The following is a 17,968-nucleotide window of genomic DNA, read 5'->3' as shown; positions in this document are numbered from 1 at the left end:
CTAAAGATCCTGTGTGCCGCAACTAAGACCCGGCGCAGCCTAAATAAATAAAAATAAATAAATAAATAAATAATCCAGAGTCCTGAATCCCTAGGGATTCTTTATATATATATATATATATATATATATATATATATATATATATATAAATGAATGTCATTACAGAGTGTTGCTATATTTCTTCTTTTTTAAAAAATAGAATTTATTTATTTATTTATTTATGGCTGTGTTGGGTCTGTTGCTGGGTGCGGGCTTTCTTTAGTTGCGGTGAGCGGGGCCTACTTTTCATTGCGGTGCACAGGCTTCTTCTCATTGTCGTGGCTTCTCTTGTTGCGGAGCACGGGCTCTAGGCGCACAGGCTTCAGTAGTTGTGGCACGCAGGCTCAGTAGTTGTAGCTCACAGGCTCTAGAGCACGGGCTCAGTAGCTGTGGCGCACAGACTTAGTTGCTCTGCGGCATGTGGGATCTTCCCGGACCAGGGCTCGAACCCGTGTCCCCTGCATTGGCAGGCAGATTCTTAACCACTGTCCCACCAGGGAAGCCCTCCCTAGGGATTCTTATTCATGGGGCTGAGTTGGGGAAAAGTTTCCCAGCGGGGTCCGTGAGGCTGGGGGGGTCCATGGAGAAATCACCACTCCCAAAAACAGTGGAAAGGAAGAGGCCTTCCTTGACTGTCAGTCTAAAGGCATACCCCCCACCCTCATCATTACCACTTTTCCTTTTCCTTTACTACTGGACACAGGGCCTAAGGTCACACTGATAACTAAGGACTTGAAGCATCATCATGGCCCCCTTGTGAAGAATAGGGACATAGACAGAGAATCAGCCAACCCAACCACAGGTACTCAGACTAAGGAGCAGAAATGCCTTTAAAAAGCTATTTCCTAAATGAGAGTGTTACAGAACAGGCAGATGTCCTTATATAACATTCCTAGCTTCAGAGGAGAGGGGCCCTAGCCACACTGTCCCTGTCACCTTTCATTATCTAGAGTGCTTGCTCACTCCAGGGCTCATCAGTCTGAAGCTGGTTATAGAAGATACTTTTATTTTCAGTTCTTTGAAAAGTATTTGTAAGAAGCCATCTCTCCTGAGGCAGCTGAACCATCCAAATCACTGCCCCTTTTAGGGGAATATTAGTACTCACTTTCCACATGTAAAATGAGCGTCACTCTTGTTTTGAAGAGCCCTTCCAGCATGTTCCTGTTCTGCCAAACCCCAGGGCCAAGTGTCCAGCTTGAGGGATACTGACGGAGGGAGTGGGAAAACCAGGACCCCGGATGAATGGCTAAAGGAGCTGGGGCACTTTAATCTGGGAACTTGAGCAGGGAGGCTGCATCTCCAAATTCCTAAAGGAGAGTGACCTGTGGGAGAGATTCAATATCCTCCATCCAGGGTACTGGGGAGAAATCAGAAAGAAGCCAATTTGGTTCGATGGAGGAAACTTCTAGTGCTTAGCTGAAACCATGTTAGATTGCTGGATGCCAGTAGGCAGTGAACTGCCTATCACTAGTTTATATAAGAGAGGGACAGACCTTAGGGTGACCTTAAAGCAAGACAGACTGGAATTCACATCCTAGTTCCACTTAGTACTGGCTGTGTAAGTTCAGGCAAGTAACTTAACAAATCCCCAGTTTCTTTACCTATGAGAAGAGTATCTCATTTTTTAAATTTATTTTTGGCTGCATTGGGTCGTTGCTGCACGTGGGCTTCCTCTAATTGCGGCGAGCAGGGGCTACTCTTCATCGCGGTGCGTGGGCTTCTCATAGTGGTGGCTTCTCGTCGCGGAGCATGGGCTCTGGGTGCGCAGGCTTCAGTAGTTGTGGCGCACGGGCTTAGTTGCTCCACGGCACGTGGGATCTTCCTGGACCAGGGCTCGAACCTGTGTCCCTTGCACTGGCAGGTGGATTCTTAACCACTGCGCCACCAGGGAAGCCCTCTCATTTTTTTCTTTTCTGTGAATGTTTGTGTGAACAGAAGTTAAAAAGAGATGTTTGGGCTGCAATTACAATGTACAGTCATTTCAACAGAAATGCTACCACAGCTAGCTTAAGCAAAAAGGGGAATTTACTAGCTTACATAATAGGGAAGTCCAGAGACGGTACTGGTTTCAGACATGTCTAGAGTATCCATATAACATCTCTGCTTCTTTCTGTGCCGGCTTCATACTGTAGTCATGCTCCTTCCTCATTAGGAGAGGGGGGGACAAAGTTACCAGCTCACTAAGTTCCCTTACCACTTAGCAACCCCAAAGCTTGACTGCTGACGCAAAGGAAGACTGGTCCAGCTTGGGATATGTATGCCCCCTGCACACTGTGATGGAGAGGATGTGGAATACTCGTGAGGCCCAGGAAATAGGGATGCAGAGTACACAACACTTCCAGGCAGCTACTAGAGGTAGGGTGAAAGAGGTGGGGCAGAGTAAGAACTCAGCAATTGTCCTGTCTCCAGGCTGGGCCCAGGGTCATAGTGGATCAGTCCTTCTGCTTTGAAAAACAAAACCAAAACCAAAAAACAAAAAAACTTTATTTGACAAAAGACAAAAACCGAAGTTATTTACAGTAGTTTTTTGCTCAGATAATCCAACGGGATAACTGTGCTTCCAGGGTTACCTCAGAACCGAACCAAGCAGAGGCTGCCCTGCCCCCAGCCTCCCCGTCTTGTACAAGGGGGGAGTGCCAACCAGAATTCAGCAGCATGGCTCCCTGACCCCTCACCACCCTCCACTGCTCAGTGCACTGTGGGAGGGAAAGTCCCACCCCAGCCCAACGCGCTTCCACAGTCCCCTGCTGCAAGTGTCCTGCAACAGTGACAACAGACCTGGGCTCAGAGATACGGGTGGGGTGCAAGAGGCCGGGCAAGCAGCAGCTTCAACTGATCTTGAAGCTGCCGTGTTCATTCTTCCCCAGCTGGGCCTCAGGAGGGTGAGGGTCCCTGATCCCCCCCGGGGCATGCCAGGAGAGGGCACAGAGAGGGGAGGAGGCAGAAGAGAGAGCCTAGAAAACCTGCCCACTAACAGAGAGCAAAGCCCCCTCTCTTAAATAACCAATCCCCACTCCCACAGCAATGGGTGGGCCAAGCACTCAGAAGTTGGGGAGCCTCCCTGAAGTCTTCAGGGATCATCCCAGAAAGGACAGAACACATGTTGCTGCCTTTCTCCCAGCCAAGCCCACCCAAGTCAGCCAATACCCAGGAACTCTCCCTCTGTGCCCAGCATGGCAACTTCAGGAAACTACAGGCTGAGGATCCTGACCTGTCTTTTGGCCCAGTAACAATGTTATTCAGAACAAAAATATTTCACCTAAAAACCTATGATTAGTGTTTCTTAGGATATACTAGAAAGATGGGGTATATTGCTGTTGAATGCTATCAGCAATGAAACAGCAAAAAAAAAAAAAAAAAAAGCGGGGCCCAGGGCGGGGGTGGGGGTTGCGGGAGGAGAATAAGACTAACTGCGATCCGTTTCACTGTGAAGTTCAGGGCAGGGGCTTCTGCAACTCCAATTTAAAGAGAGGTGCAACAGAAAGACACTCACAGCGAACAGGCTTCGTGACCGATTCCCAGCCCCAGCCTCCTCCCGGGGCAGTTCCACAGGCAGCTGGGGGCACTATTCCATGTTTCCTCCAGGAACAGTTTCCGGCCACCATCATGGGAAAAGCTGCCCGTCTGGATCAGCTAAAAGGCCTTCCTGACCACTAGATGGCTCACTTCTCTCCAAGTAGGAGCAACAGGGAGCTTTTGACATTCTGGCCCCACTAAGCCAAATTCCTAGAAGGAATTCAGAACTCAGGCTGCGGGGTGAAGCTTTCAAAGATAAAGAAGGGGAAAACATGAAAGAGAAAAAAACACCACCCCACTGCTCAGCCTAGCTTACCTCCCCCTCCCCTCCCCCACAATACAGTAAAGACACCAACCAACCAACCAGAAAAACACCTCTATCATCCTTCTCTGCTCTGCACCTAGAAGGTTTGGTCAGATTTGTTGGACCCTCTCTCTGGCTGTGGCTTTATCCCCTTCTCCCTTCTGTGCATGATGCAGAAAAGCCAAAGCCCATAAAAGTTTTTTCTAACTTTTTTTTTTTTTGTAAACCAAACCAACAATTAAACAACCATTTGGAACTTTGCAGAGATTTAGCTGGTCCCCCAAATGAAAATACTTCTTCCTTGCAAAACAATCACCAATTGCAGTGGTGGATCATTCTCAGTTTATCAGACTCCATCAAGCAATGCACTCTCATTCCCCACACCTGGGCTAACTACGCCTGTTAATGCAAACCACAGCAAAGAGGGAAAAATAAACACAAAGTTTAGCAAAAACCTAAACATTCAACCGGAGTCGGTTCTGTTACATCTGCTGGGCTCCTCTTTTCTTCTGTTCACACTTATGAACCTGGAATGTCCACACTTAACAAAAAGAGGCCCTGTCAGGGGCAACTGGGACCCAGCACAGGTGTGAGTGAACTTGGCAGGGTTCCTGCGCCCAGCTCAGGAAAGCAGGTGGGAACAAAGGGGTCCCGGGGATTCTCTGCAGCAGCAGCACCATGCCTGTCTCCAATCTCTTGGTCTCATCACTGAGGAGGCCTGGAGAAACGGCAGAGTCAGCAGAGGAGAGGTCCCATCCCAGTGCAGTGACACCAGCTGGCGTCTTCCTGCTGAAGACCTCTGGACAGAGGAGATGATCCCGATGTTTGGCAGTGATCCAAAGAAAACCCTCTGTAGGAAGGGGGACCAAAACGGAAACCCAGGACAGCTGGCTCGAGCCTCGAGCACCCCTGTTGGCAGATGCCTACTTGGGGTTTTCAGAGACGAAAGAAATGGGAGTGCGCAGCAATGGGGGTGACGGGTCCTGCTGCTTCTGGAGCTCCATCTCAGCAGCCCTCTGGAGCGCCACCTCCACCAGCAGCTGGAAGCTGCTGAAGTCCTCCTTGTCCTGCTCTGGGGGTGTGGGCGGTGGTGTGTTGAAGAGTCCGCCCGTGGGGCTTCCAGCTTCAGCCCTGGTCAGCAGGGTGAGTGTGCTACCAGGGGTCACCAGGGGCTTGGGGGGCTCCAGCTCGCCTTGTGGGAAGGTGGCTGCCGGCTTGTCTCCCTGGCCTGAGTGGAGCGGCATGGAGCACACGGACAAGGAGAGCACACTGGTGGGGGCCGGCACAGACACAGCCAGCACTGAGGGGCTGCCGCCTCGGGGGAGGGCCACATCGGAGGCCTTGCCCCCGCGGCGGGAAATGGTGTACTGGTTGGGGTCTTTGCCGTCCTTCCGAAGCATGTCTGGGAGAAGCCGCCGCCGGGCGTTGATGAACCAGTTACAAATCTGGAATGAGAATGAGTTTGAGAGACTGTGATCAGTTTATTCTCTCAAAACCGGCTGCAGAGCACCTGCGTTCCTGGCCCCAGAAACACAGCAGCAAACAATTCAGGCACAATCGCAGCCCTCAGATTTATGTTGGGCAGAGAGAGTTAAAGAAGAAATGATATAACTGAAAATAAACTGCAACTGTGATCCAGCCAATGAAGGGAAGGTACGTCGGTGCTGTTGGACACAGTAATGGGAAGACCCAATCCAGTCTTCGTGGACTCGGGGTAGTATTCTCCGAGGAAACGGCTTGCGAACTGAGATCTGAAGGATAAGCAGTAAACCTACTTATCAGGTGGGAGGCCAGAGGGGAGAAGAGCATTCGACTGAGAAGGATCAACACCTGAAAAGTGCCTATGACAAGCTCAGAGAAGGATGTCCTGTCTGGATGGAGCTCAGAGTGGTAACTAGAGGTTACCTCTCATGGTGGGGATCTGGTTCTTTATTCCAAGGAAGATGGGGAGCTGCAGGAGGGTTTTAGGCAAAGAATGCTAAAAATGCTATGTGGAGAACAGTGGAAGCAGAGTGCAAGTACTTCACATTAGGTTAAGGGAGATGATGAGAAGATGACAAACGTTTGATCTGTCTGGGAAACTGGAAATGACAGGACCTGGTGCCCAGTTGGATATGGGTGTGTGAAAGGAGAGGGGATGGGGCCAAGGGCCATTCACTCCTAAGATTCTAGAATAGAGTCTTGCTGTATGCCAGGGAAAGAGCCACAAAGACACTAAAGGGACTCACAGGTAGAAGAAAAGTTATTGTTTCCAAGCAAAACCAAGGTCAGTGGTTGAATGTGCATTCAACCAACATCCTTAAATCCTTTTTTCCTATATGCTGCTGAGAAAGCTACCATTAACCGTGACCCCATTCCTGTCCAGCTGATTGTTTAGATCAATCCTCTTGGGCCTATGCCTGAGGCATGACATTTCTTACTGTTAAGTGGTCTGCTGCAAAACCAAGGCATATCTAGCACCCATCCTATATTTGTCTGGACCCTTTATAATAGCCTCCAGATCCACAGCTCTCCAATCCAGCCTCGTCACTGGTTGTCACTCACTTTCTAAAATGTATTACTGTTATTCCTGTTCTAGAAAACTGCCATTTGTCTCCTACTGCCTATAGGAACAACTCCAGACTCTTGGGCCTGGGTGTTAAAAGCCTCCCCTGTTCATGGCCTATCTTTCCAGCCCTTGTATTCTTCTTCTTTTTCTTTTTTTAAATTTATTTATTTTTGGCTGCGTTGGGTCTTCGTTGCTGCGTGTGGGCTTCTCATCGCAGTGGCTTCTCGTTGCGGAACATGGGCTCTAGGCGCGTGGGCTTCAGTACTTGTAGCTTGTGTGCTCTAAAGTACAGGCTCAGTAGTTGTGTTGCACAGGCTTAGTTGCTCCGCAGCATGTGGGATCTTCCCGGACCAGGGCTTGAACCCATGTCGCCCTGCGCTGGCAGGCGGATTCTCAACCACTGCGCCACCAGGGAAGCCCCTATATTCTTCTTCATGTGAAATTGCTCACCAGCCCTCACGGAGGCCCTGTGCTTTAAAAAACAAAACAAAACTCCATGCCTCTTGCACATCACATTCCTTCTTTCTGGAACACCCTCTTCTCTACCTGGAGAATGCCTACTATTCCAAGTCTTGGCTGATCTAAGATATCAGAGATCGGGCTGAGGCAGAGGAAATGGTTTCAGAACACATCTCTCCTCACCTACAGCTGCTGTAGGGCCTGGCAGTTTCTTTCCATACTTGAATGAATGGCACCATGAGGGTAGATAACTGTTCAGAAAGAGTGTGAACAGTTTCTGCACACCCCAGAGAAGGCACCTAATCATGGCATCATTACTCATCAAGCGAAAAGATCAGCCACTTACACCCTCCTTCCTTTCATTTACTCCTAACAGCCTGGAGATGTGACGAGACCAATCCTTTAACAAGCTCACCTGGGCATTATTTAAAAAGTTATGGATTAGACTAGAGAACAGGTTCTTAGCTGCGTGGCTGGTGTAAGGCTCCTAAACACAAAACCCGTTTTTCCTTCAACAGGCAAATACAAGCCTTTATCATTTTTTCCATCTCTCTCCCTCCTGCCCTCCACTGGAGGAGCTGCCACAGGGGAAAAGTTGCCTAATCACTTTCCTGCTAACAGAAAAGTAGCTGGAGAGAAGAGACAAACTGTGGGAGTGTGTTGGTGATGAGGCCTGGGTGTGGCACGGTATGCCCCCACATATCTAGGCGTCTTTCTGGGAGCCTTCGTTGAGAAGCTTTACCAATAGCTGACGTTTACGAAGCACTGTACAGCTACGCAATTTTCTTCTAACAGTTTTATCAGCCCTGTGAGTTTGATCAGCTCCCATTTTACTGATGAACATATATAAAGCTGAGCCTGGAGAAGTCAGGCAGGATTCTACCTCCAGCCAGGGATCCCCAAGCCTGGACCTTTGGATCTGGAGGAACGAGAACCCCTACTCTCTGAATCTTTCTCTCAGACTATCACAGGAGCCCAGAGCCCAGCTTATTTTACTCACTACAGTGGTCAAGTTAGAACTTCTCACCTTCCTGTTGCTCTCCCTTTCAAGGCTTCGTGCTCACTCCAATAATATTTATCGATGCTTGCTACGTGCCAGGCCAGTTCTCGGTGCCGGGCATGCTTCTGTGAATTAAACAGATGTGCACTCTGCCTTGCGGAGCTTATGGTCCATCTAGTTGTGGAGACTGGCAATGAACGAACATTGCTATAGCAACGAGAAGTGCCAGGAAGGAAAGAGACAGGAATGAAAAGATAGTATATAAAGATGAGAGAGACCTCCGTAGATAAGGGGTCTGGGAATGCTGAGACCTAACAGATAAGAAAGAGCCAGCCACACAGAAAGCTGAGGGAAGAGTGTTCTAGACAGAGGCAACAGCAAATGCCAAGGTCCTGAGGCAGGAAAGGGTTTGGTTTAAGGAACAGACAGAAGCAGGCAGGGCTGATCCCACTAGGCCAGAACACCATGCTTAACCACCACCATGCTTAACCACCAAAGGGGCCCAAACAGTGGCTTAAGCTAGTTTTCACACTGTACGTCCTTCTCCTGGTCCTGCCTTTGCTCTCCTCTTAGTTCATCAACAGAAACTTACAGAGCATGTAGTAGCTGCTGTAGGGGAAGAAATGACAGGAACCCCTCCCCCACACCTCTCCTGTGCTGAGATGCCAGGAACTGTGTGGGCTGCGGCAATGCCTAACATTCCTCTAATGGGTGACTGGATCAAAGGCCCAACTCTCTTCAGGGCTCCCATACCAGTTTCTACCCCTATCACCTTCCTTAGCTGACACCTGGGCAAGGCCTTGAGTACCACTACCCAGCCAAAGGGATGGCCACCTATGACAAGAGCAGGCGCCTGGAGTTGGCATGACTCCTTGCCCCGCAGCCTACAGCTCTACCTGTTCCACAGGTGACCCAAGGATAGCACCAGGCTCCAGGTCCTGTCAGGCTGGGAAAGCTCATGGGCAGGGCAGAGCCAGAGCCTTCTTGTGGCTTCTCTCCCTTTCCATTCCAGCCTGGAAGGACCCTGCCTCTGGGGTTCTCATTTACCCCTTACCTCTCTGGTCCTCTCAGTACACACACAGACACAGACACACACACAGACACACACACACACACACACACACACACACACAGACACACACACACACACACAGACACACACACACACACACACACACACACACACACACACACACAGAGCAGGCATCAGCTGACACTGTTTGAGCTGCTCACTCCAATCCTGGCTGGAGTTGCAGGGGAGCCCCAAGGGAGAAGGAGGACTGAACAGCTGAGTGGAGGAAGGAACTAAGGATCTTTGACACAAGGTAACGGTAGTAAGCAGTGTCCCCAAAGTACTACAGAGAGACCTGGAACTCAGAGATGAGAGAACCTGCCCAAAGTCACACAGCCTCCGAGTACAGAGCTGGGATTCAAACTCAGGTCTCCTGCTGCTGTTCTCATTCTGGTCTGCTGTGTTACCAACAGAGGAACAAAATGGATAGCTGCAAGGCATCCCCATAATCCTAAAAGCAGACTCTTGCTGAACACAAAACGTATCAGGCGCTGTTCTGAACATTTCCCATCTAACTAACTCATTTAATCTTCAACAGCCTGTGAGAGGTTCTGTGATGATCTCCACTTTATGTGAACCACTGAAGAAACAGAGACCCTGATCAGAGAGATTCAGCAACTTGCTCAAGGTCACAAGGGCAAAGGCTAGGATGGGATCCAGATACAGCCTGATTCCAGGCAGCTACCGCTGTCAGGTGAAGACAACAGACGGAGGAGAGTCAGCCTGAGGCCTTTTCTCCTTGCTCAGATGCTTCCATCTCTCCATCCTGCAGCTGCCTCCTTGGCTACCTGCGCTACAGGAGAGCACTACGCCTCTCCACCTCAGCCCAGGATGCAGGGGAAACGCGACCTGGGTCAAGAGGAGTAGGGACTAGTGCTTTTGTTGAGAGCAGTCTTGGGGAGGGGAGCGTGGCGTTTGCTAGCAGATGCGTGGGCACTTAGCCTCTAGCTGCACCTCCCATTTTGGCTTCTAATTCTGAGAAGAGAACAGCAGAAAAACACCCCCCCACGTGCTCACCCTGGTCCACAGAAAACTTGGCAGCCTACTTACTGTTTTGTCTTCTCATCCGATAGAAATGCACAGCTGAGGGCAGCCGGGCAAGGGCACAAGGCCCGAGTGCACCACCAGTGCCAGCTGTGATAATGGGCTCTGCGGATTTTCTGTAGCCCCTTCCAGCAGCCTGACCCACGCCTAAGTCAGGAAAAAAGCATGTGACTTGCCCCAATTCAAGGTCCTCGGGGAGGGGGTAGGAGAATGCCAAGGTGAATTCTGTGATTGATACAGCAAAACACAGGCTGGGTGCCTGAAAGCCTGTCTCTACCATAAAACAGGGCCCTATCTGAAAGGCTGCTGCCCTGTCAGTATTTTCTTTTTTTTTTAATCAGTGGCTGAGATGAAGGACACAGGAGGAATCACTGTGGCAAATGGGAGTGGGAGGGGCACTAGGGAGCAGATAAAGGCCATGAGGACCAGAGCAGGGCTTTTGAAGGCGACACAAGTGCTTTAATTGTAATGTCTTTTCAACTGTGAAAGACAGAAGCAAAAGAGGGGAGAGAGAGGGCATGGAGAGACCTTTCCCAAACATCACGGTCCCAGTGTTGTGACCACCCGTATCCAGGTGCTCCTAAAGGCTGCTGGCTGTATTAGAATAACCTTGAGGGTGATTTTAAAAAACTGCTCTGGTCTCATCCGCTTCAGAGATGGGGGGCAGGGGAGAGGGGTGGGTGGAATCAGGAATGTGTTTTTAAACAAGCTCTCCAGAGTTCTGCCACCCAAGCTTAGGAACCAATGGTTTAACCCACTGGTTTAACTTGTCCTTGCGGGCCAAACCCTTTACTTAAGCAAAAAAGCTTACACAAAAGCTCAAAAAATATACAAATGAAAGGCCTTAAGGTGGGGAGACAGTGGTTACCAGGAGGAAGAATCGGGAGGCAGCTATCTTTGGAGCCAGAGTAAGGAGAGCAGCTTCGAGAGATACAAGTTCACTGAGGGCAGGGCCAAGCCACCCCCTCACCACACAGCAGGCCACTACAGCTGCTGCACCAGGCTCCTTTCTTGCCCCGTACCAGTACCAGAGGGACTGCTGCCCCTCACCTCCCCAATCCTTCAAGTCTGTCAGGATTCCATTCATATACAGCTTCCGGAGAAGGCTTGCCTACCAGGGCAGCTCAGCTGACACACACGGGTAATTAATAACACTGAATTCTCAGTCCTTTCAATGTCTTCCCTCCCCCAGGGGGGACAGTGCCGGTTCTACTGTTGTGTTCCCAGCACAGAGCACAGCCCCAATCAATATTACACAGAGAAGGAACGGGCACGAACTCTCCCCGCCACACTTACCTCCCCTGCCCAACTGGCAGCCCCTTAGAACAGAAACCACAGCAATAAAGTGGGCTTACAGGGTGTCACCGGGACCCGTCAAAATCCTTCACAAATGACTTTTTGGTTTTACCCTCCCAACTGCCTCGCCCCGGGCAAGTACCAGCTAACCAGTTAGTTAAATAACTCATTGACTTGCTAATGAATTGCTGCTGGGCCAGTTAAAGGAGACATAAAGGAGACAATCGAAAGGGAGGTCCCCAGGGAGAGAGAAAACAAACTTGGCAAAATGTTGATGCTTGCTGGAGCCAGGTGATTGGTGCCAGGGGTGTGTTATAATATTCTCTTACTTTTGCGGTTATCTGCAAACGTTCCTAATAAACAATGGAAATTTAAAAAATTAGATACAGGAAAAAGAGATGCCTCCAGGGACTGACTTAAACCAGCTTTTCCAGATTGAGGAGCCACTACATTTCCTTTATTTCTGAGGTCCTGCCTATTGACATTTCCAACACTTTTTTTTTTGCGGGGGGGGGCCCGATGCGCGACTTGCAGGATCTCAGTTCCACGACCGGGGATTGAACCCAGGGCCCTCGGCGGTGAAAGCTCAGAGTCCTAACCACTGGACCACCAGGGACTTCCCTCTAGCACTTTTATCTGCATTTTGTCACTTCAACAATTATTTACTGAGCACCTACCATATACCTGGCATTGAGCTAACACTGAGGATGTAGTGATAAATAAGTCGAGGCCTCTGGAGTTTAGTGTGTTCTAAAAAGCAATCAGTCAAGTCCAAATGCTGACCCAGTCCCGGTGCTGTGGGAGCACAGAGCTCCTCTAGGGGTCAGGAGTCTCCCTGGTCAGGGGTGGGAGCAAAGTGGTGTGGGGTATCTATCAGTGTGGCAGCAATATGGGGGGCCAGGGATGAGGCCCGCTACACAGATTGGAAAAGATGATGTTGTCAATAGGTTGGCAGGAGCCACTGAAGGGTTTTAAGTAGGGGAGTGACACGTGATCAGATGATGATAGGTTGGACTAGGGTAGGAAAGAAGCTATATTCCGGAAATATTTAAGGGGTAAATGTATAGGAATTGGTGAGACCAAAGGAGCTGAGAAAGGGCTGTCAAGGGGAGTCCCTTCGAAAGGGAAGGACCCAGCTTGGACAAATTACCTGTTATCAGTCAGGAAATCTGGGGTGCCTGTGAGACCTTCAAGCACGGATGTATGGCTGGTGCTGCTTGGGATTCATGGTACAGTTTCCATCAAGGAGTACTAGATGGTCCCCAGTGCTTCTTTTTTTTTTTTTGGCCGCACTGTGCAGCAGGTGGGATCTTAGTTCCCTGACCAGACCAGGGATCAAACCCATGTGGAGTCTTAACCACTGGACCACCAGGGAAGTCCCCCCACCGCTCCTTAACTCTCAGCATGCCTCTAGAACAGGGTGGCCACCAGTGGAACCCCTCCCACCAGGGGATGCCAGGATCCCGCCGGCCCTTCCTCAGAAGTCTCCAGCAGCTAATCCTGAAATGGATTAGCTGTAGCCCCAGACCTACATTTCTGTAAGTGGGATCTGGGGATATGGCGACCTAGGGGCCCACTAGTTCCCCACAAGAATGTTTTGGTTTTGTGTTTCCAATCTGATCACAAGTAGGAGTGCCGTGGCCTCTGGCAACACAGGTTTGCTCAACTCTGGAGCCAGTGCCTCTGTCATACTACACATCACAGTGCAGTCAACAAAACACCATCCACCATTTGTTATTAATGCAGTTAGATGGAATCTCATTCGTTTTACGTCTATTTACTTTGGAAAACTGTTTGGTTATTTCACAGTTGTGTATAAGAGCAAAAGCAAGAGGTTTTTTTACCCAGTTTTATGTTTGTACATGCTTAAGTGACGTGATAAAAATTATTCAAGTGTACACGTGAGGGAGGCAAGTCTGTGAAAAAGATTTTCTTTAAGAGGAGTCAGTACATTATTCAGTCTTGAGAAAGTGTCCCTGATAAAAGGCAGTTTCGATACAGTGTGGAAGTGGTTTGGTCGCACAGGTAAGAGGCACACTGGAATACACAGCTGGGGGAATCAGAGAATGCTTTCATGAGAAAATGCTTAAACAGAGTGAGCCAGGCTCAGAGAGGTCAAGAAACCAAGGGAGAAGGCCCGGAGGCCTGGGAGTTCAGGGGCCCCAGAGACAGGAAGAACGAACTAGGCTGCAGGCAGTAAGACTAACAAAGAGGCTATCTGGGTAATCCTGGCTCTTAGGCACCAAGACTTTGGCCTGTGCTGTTCTGCATCCTGTGAGTTCAAGTCCACCTCTTCTGGAAGGCCTTCTGAGGCTCCAGGCCTCTCAGAAGCCCTGCCCTGAGTCTCTGCTGCCATCTGCCCCAGCGGTGATCACTTTTTGCAAACATAAGTGGCCAGGTCTTCCCCTGCTTTCCCATCCCAGACTAGACACGCCCTAGGGTAGGAATGTGCCTGGATCCTCTCTGGGATCCCAACCCTGCCCCGCATAGAGCTGGGCATAGTGCAGCGCTTGTCGGTAAACTTGTGAGGTTCTAGGAACTGCTAAGTCGAGACCTATGGTCTAGGAGAGATGAGGATGAAAGGGAGAGAAGTGCCCATGCTGTGCCAAACACCTCACAGTGGGCCTTGAATTCTTCTCAGTCCTGCCCCCCAACCCTTACGTGCCAGGAAAGTGCTACAGTCAGCCCCCCTTTTCAGGTGAGGAAACACGAAGCTCAGAGAGGAGGCAGTGACTTGGCCAATGTCCAAGCTTTCTCTTGTGGAGAAGATGGGATCCGAGTCAGGGTCAGTAGCTCTAGAGCCTTTCTCACAGACAGACTGCCCAGCGAGTATAAAGTCAGGTGACAGCAATTCTGAGGGCCGAATACTCACCATGAGGCTTCGTGGAAGAAGGACGCAGCTGGAAGAGGTGGGGGGTTCAGAGTAGGGTAAGGGAAAGAGACGGTGCCAGGGATTGGAGTAGTGGGCCAGGAAAGAACAGAGGTGGAATGGGAGGCAGCAGGGGGTGGGGGGGGTGGGGCGCCAGCGGGGCAGAGGGTGGGCCTTTGCTAGGCTGGGGGCCTGTTCTGTGTCTCCCAGGTAGGTGAGAGCCCAACTGGAGGCAAGGCAGCGGCAGTCCGGGGGGTCTCACCTCAGCACCCGGAAAACAGAACAAAAACACCTGTAGGTCAGCAACTGGGGCAATTCAAAGGGGGTAATACCTCTCACTCTGACCAAAAGTGCATAACGTGATCTTCTGAGCGTGTTCATGTTTGTGGTTCACAGAGCACTTTCACATCCAGTTCTGAATCTATTCCTCCCAATGGTTCAGTCAGACCGTCTAATCCCACTTTACAGATGGGAAATCAAGATGTGGTTTACAACTCCTGCGTGGCAGAATGGGGTTTTGACCCCAGAACCTCTGACTCCTGCCCTTTCCTTAACCGTGACTCCAACTCATTTTTAACCACTCTGCAGATCACCAGCTGCCCCATGAAACCAAATTGCCAACCAATCTGGGGCTAAAGGCCAAATCCCAGACACTCAATGCCTTCTCACCCTCTCCTAGCCTCCAGTGTTAATGACGACACATAGACATTAATAACAATTCCTTGCCTCTTCATAACTCTGCAAAATCTGAAATCTAGCTGCAATGACTTCATGCAATTGTCTTCCCTTGAGGCAGAGAGGGTGGGTATTCTCATCTGACCTACGAAGAAACTGAGGCCCAGAGAGGGGAAGTGACCAGCCCAAGGCCACACAGTTGAGTCCGTGACAGGGCTGGGACAGGACCAGAATCCAGGTCTCCTGCTACCCGCTCCTTACCTGCAGCACCGACAGGTTGGTCTGTCCAGAAAGGCTCAGCTTCTCCTGCTCTGAGGGGTAGGCGTTGTAGCGGTGCAGGTACAGCCAGTCCCGGAGGATCTTCACCGACTCCTTGGGCAGGTTCCCTCTGCGCTTCCTCTTGCCTGCCAGGGAGAGGAGGCCTTCATCCTCACCCAGGTCACTGTCTGACATGGTGTCTAGGGGCTACGCTGGACCTCAGGCAAGCCTAAAACAGGTGACAAAGGGGAGGGGAACATTATTACCATGTGGTGCCTCTGACCCTTTCCCTAGTCTTCCAGCACATCATTACTAGAGCCTAGGACACCAGAAACGGGGTAATCGAAAGTCAAAGTCTCAGGCCATACCAAAGCCTGGGCAAGGTAGAAGGAAAGGTCCAAAATGCCTCTATTTCATCAGGCTGGTAGATAACTACTGAAATTAATGGCAGATCATTAATAAGCAGAACCAGACTAGAAGTAATTACAGCTACCACTGAGGCCTGTTTTCCATGCTCTGTACTGAGCATTTCACCTTTATTATCTCATTCAGTCCTCACAAATGCCCTCGTAAGGGAGACACTAATATCATCATCATTTTACAGATGAGAAAAACCAAGGCCCAGAGAGATTCAGAAAGTCACCCAAGATACTCTGGCTGTTAAACAGAGTTACCATTTGACCCAGTAATTTCACTCCTAAGGTAGCTAAGCTACGAAGAGAAATGAAAACCCACGTCCACACAAAATGTTGTACAAAAATGTTTATAGTAACATTATTCATAATAGTCAAAGGTGGAAGCAACCCAAGTGTCCTCCAACAGATGAATGGTTAAACAAAATGTGGCCTACCCATAATAGAGTAGAATATTATTCAGCTCTGAAAAGGAAGTTCCGATCTGTGCTATAATGTGGATGAACCTTGCAACTATTATGCTAAGTGAAAGAAGCAAGTCACAAAAAACACATACTATATGATTCCATTTGTATGAAATGTCCAGAATGAGCTGGAGGGGATAGAAGAGTGATAACTAAAGGGTATGAAGTTTCTTTTCCAGGTGATAAAAATGTTCTAAACTTGACTGTGGTGATGGTTGCATAATTGTGAATATACTAAAAAAAACACTGGTTTGCTTTAAAAGAGTAAGTTGCATGGTATGTGAATTATATCTCAATAAAGCTGTTATAAAAAAAATCTCACCTCCAGGATATGGTATGGAAGCAGGGTTTGGACCCAGATGGCTTGCCCCGTCCTCCACCCCCATCCCATCTTGCTTCCAGGGTCTCCCAGGACCCAGTGAGGAGTCTGGAAACCCTATCAGTCTCCACAGTCCTACAGCAATCCATGTAACATTTACTGTGTACCTACTATGTATACCCTGCAGAGATGCTGAGTTATCCCTACTGCTTGTCTCTCATTCTCCTTTGTCATCTAGCCCCTGGCCTGGTCCCAGAATCAGTGCTTCAGAAATCCAGATAAATAAGCAAGGCTGGGCTCTAGTTCCTCCAACTTGGCTGTGTGACCTTGGGCAAGCATCCCTCCCTCTCTGGGCTTGAGCCTCCTCTTCATCTGTTAATTGAAGGAAGGTGTTTCCCTAGACAATCCAACTCAGTTGCTTATCCCCGACAAACTTCTTGTTCGCACACGCAAAAGAGATACACATTTTAAAACCAAAAGTTCCAGGACAAGCTGATGCCAGAATCTCAAGGCCCCTCCCTCCTCAGCCTTTTAACAGCTCCCTAGCAGGCTGGGCCAACAGACTCTGGCATCTCCCAGGTTTTGTTTCCTCGACTTGGGCCTGAGCCCAGATATCCGGGCTGGCTAGGCCAGGCTTTCGAGGGAAGGGTCTACCCTCCCAGCCGGGCCACCTGGAGGTGAGACAGGCATTGGTTAGAGGTGCCACTCCTCAGAGAGCAGCAACAGCAGGCTGCTTTCTGAGGTCAGGTTTCTGAGGTTTAGCTGGCCAGGGCAGTTGGGATCTGAGCTCAGGCAGCGATGCAGCCCTGGCAGGCTGTGAGAAGTTTACTCAAGGTTATCTGTACGGATTCCACCCTGGCTGCCAGTCAAGTCCCAGTCTGCAGGGTTCCAGTGGGTGGCGTGTGGAGGTGACCCCCTCAGTCTACACAGACCTCTCTACCGCAGCGTCCTGCACTCCAGCCATGATATTCACCGACAAATACAGCAGACACAGTTTACAAATCCCAATCCAGGAGGCTTCCCACACACACACCCCACACTCCCACCCAGCCTCACACCAGGCAACTCTCTAAGAGCACTCAGATAACTGGCACCAACCCATCACTCAGCCCCTGGAACCCCCAGGACTTTCACCGACAAATTCAGCAGACACACAGTTTACAAACCCCGCGTCTAGCACGAACAACTGGTACCACGCAACCAGTTCCTGGATATACGCCCACCCACGATCTCTCAGACTGGGACAACTCCCGACGACATCATACTAAGGGTCAGTTCTTACCCTAACTGGCCTGTGGTAGCACCCTCTCGACATAACGCCCAGGGCACCCTCCTACACACGCCACGACGCTGACCTGCAACCACTCCCGCGCCAACTTTCTGACAACTTCCCCAGCTCGGCCCGACACTCCCCCGGGCCGAGCACTCACGCTGCATTCCCAGCAGTTCACACAAAGCGCGCAGCCTCCCCCGCGGCCCAGACCCGAGTCGGAGCACATGGCTCCCGGGGCGGCGGGGGATCGGCCTGCGCTCGGGGCGCCTGCACCCCTCAGCCCCCCACCCCGCGTCAGACTCGGCGCTTCTGTTCCCCCGCGGGCCTGCAATCCGGGTGGGGCGGGGGCTCTGGAAGAAAGAAAACTCACGTGTCTGTCCCGGGGCAGGAAAAAGTTTGGTTCCCACCCCCTTCCCCAG

At 50.3% G+C, this 17,968-nt stretch overlaps 1 protein-coding gene across 2 annotated transcripts; it reads right to left on the bottom strand.

The window, feature by feature from the left end:
* Positions 1 to 4,782: 4,782 nt before the first annotated feature.
* Positions 4,783 to 15,275, bottom strand: TGIF2 (TGFB induced factor homeobox 2; the record flags this gene model as incomplete). 2 transcript variants are annotated; one of them, XM_082671573.1, is made up of 3 exons in its annotated part: positions 4,783 to 5,082; positions 5,200 to 5,304; positions 15,084 to 15,275. In XM_082671573.1, 3 exons carry the CDS (start codon positions 15,273 to 15,275, stop codon positions 4,783 to 4,785), a joined length of 597 nt encoding a protein of 198 aa, XP_082527699.1. The 2 variants fall into 2 exon arrangements, with proteins under 2 accessions (XP_082527699.1, XP_082527698.1); XM_082671572.1 differs by having other exon boundaries at positions 4,783 to 5,304.
* Positions 15,276 to 17,968: the final 2,693 nt, after the last annotated feature.

The sequence above is a fragment of the Grampus griseus genome, assembly GCF_964374135.1.
Source record: "Grampus griseus genome assembly, chromosome: 14".
In the NCBI taxonomy this organism is placed as follows: Eukaryota; Metazoa; Chordata; class Mammalia; order Artiodactyla; family Delphinidae; genus Grampus; species Grampus griseus.
The sequence above is the reverse complement of the archived record's forward strand: the minus strand, read 5'-3'. Positions and strand labels throughout refer to the sequence as shown.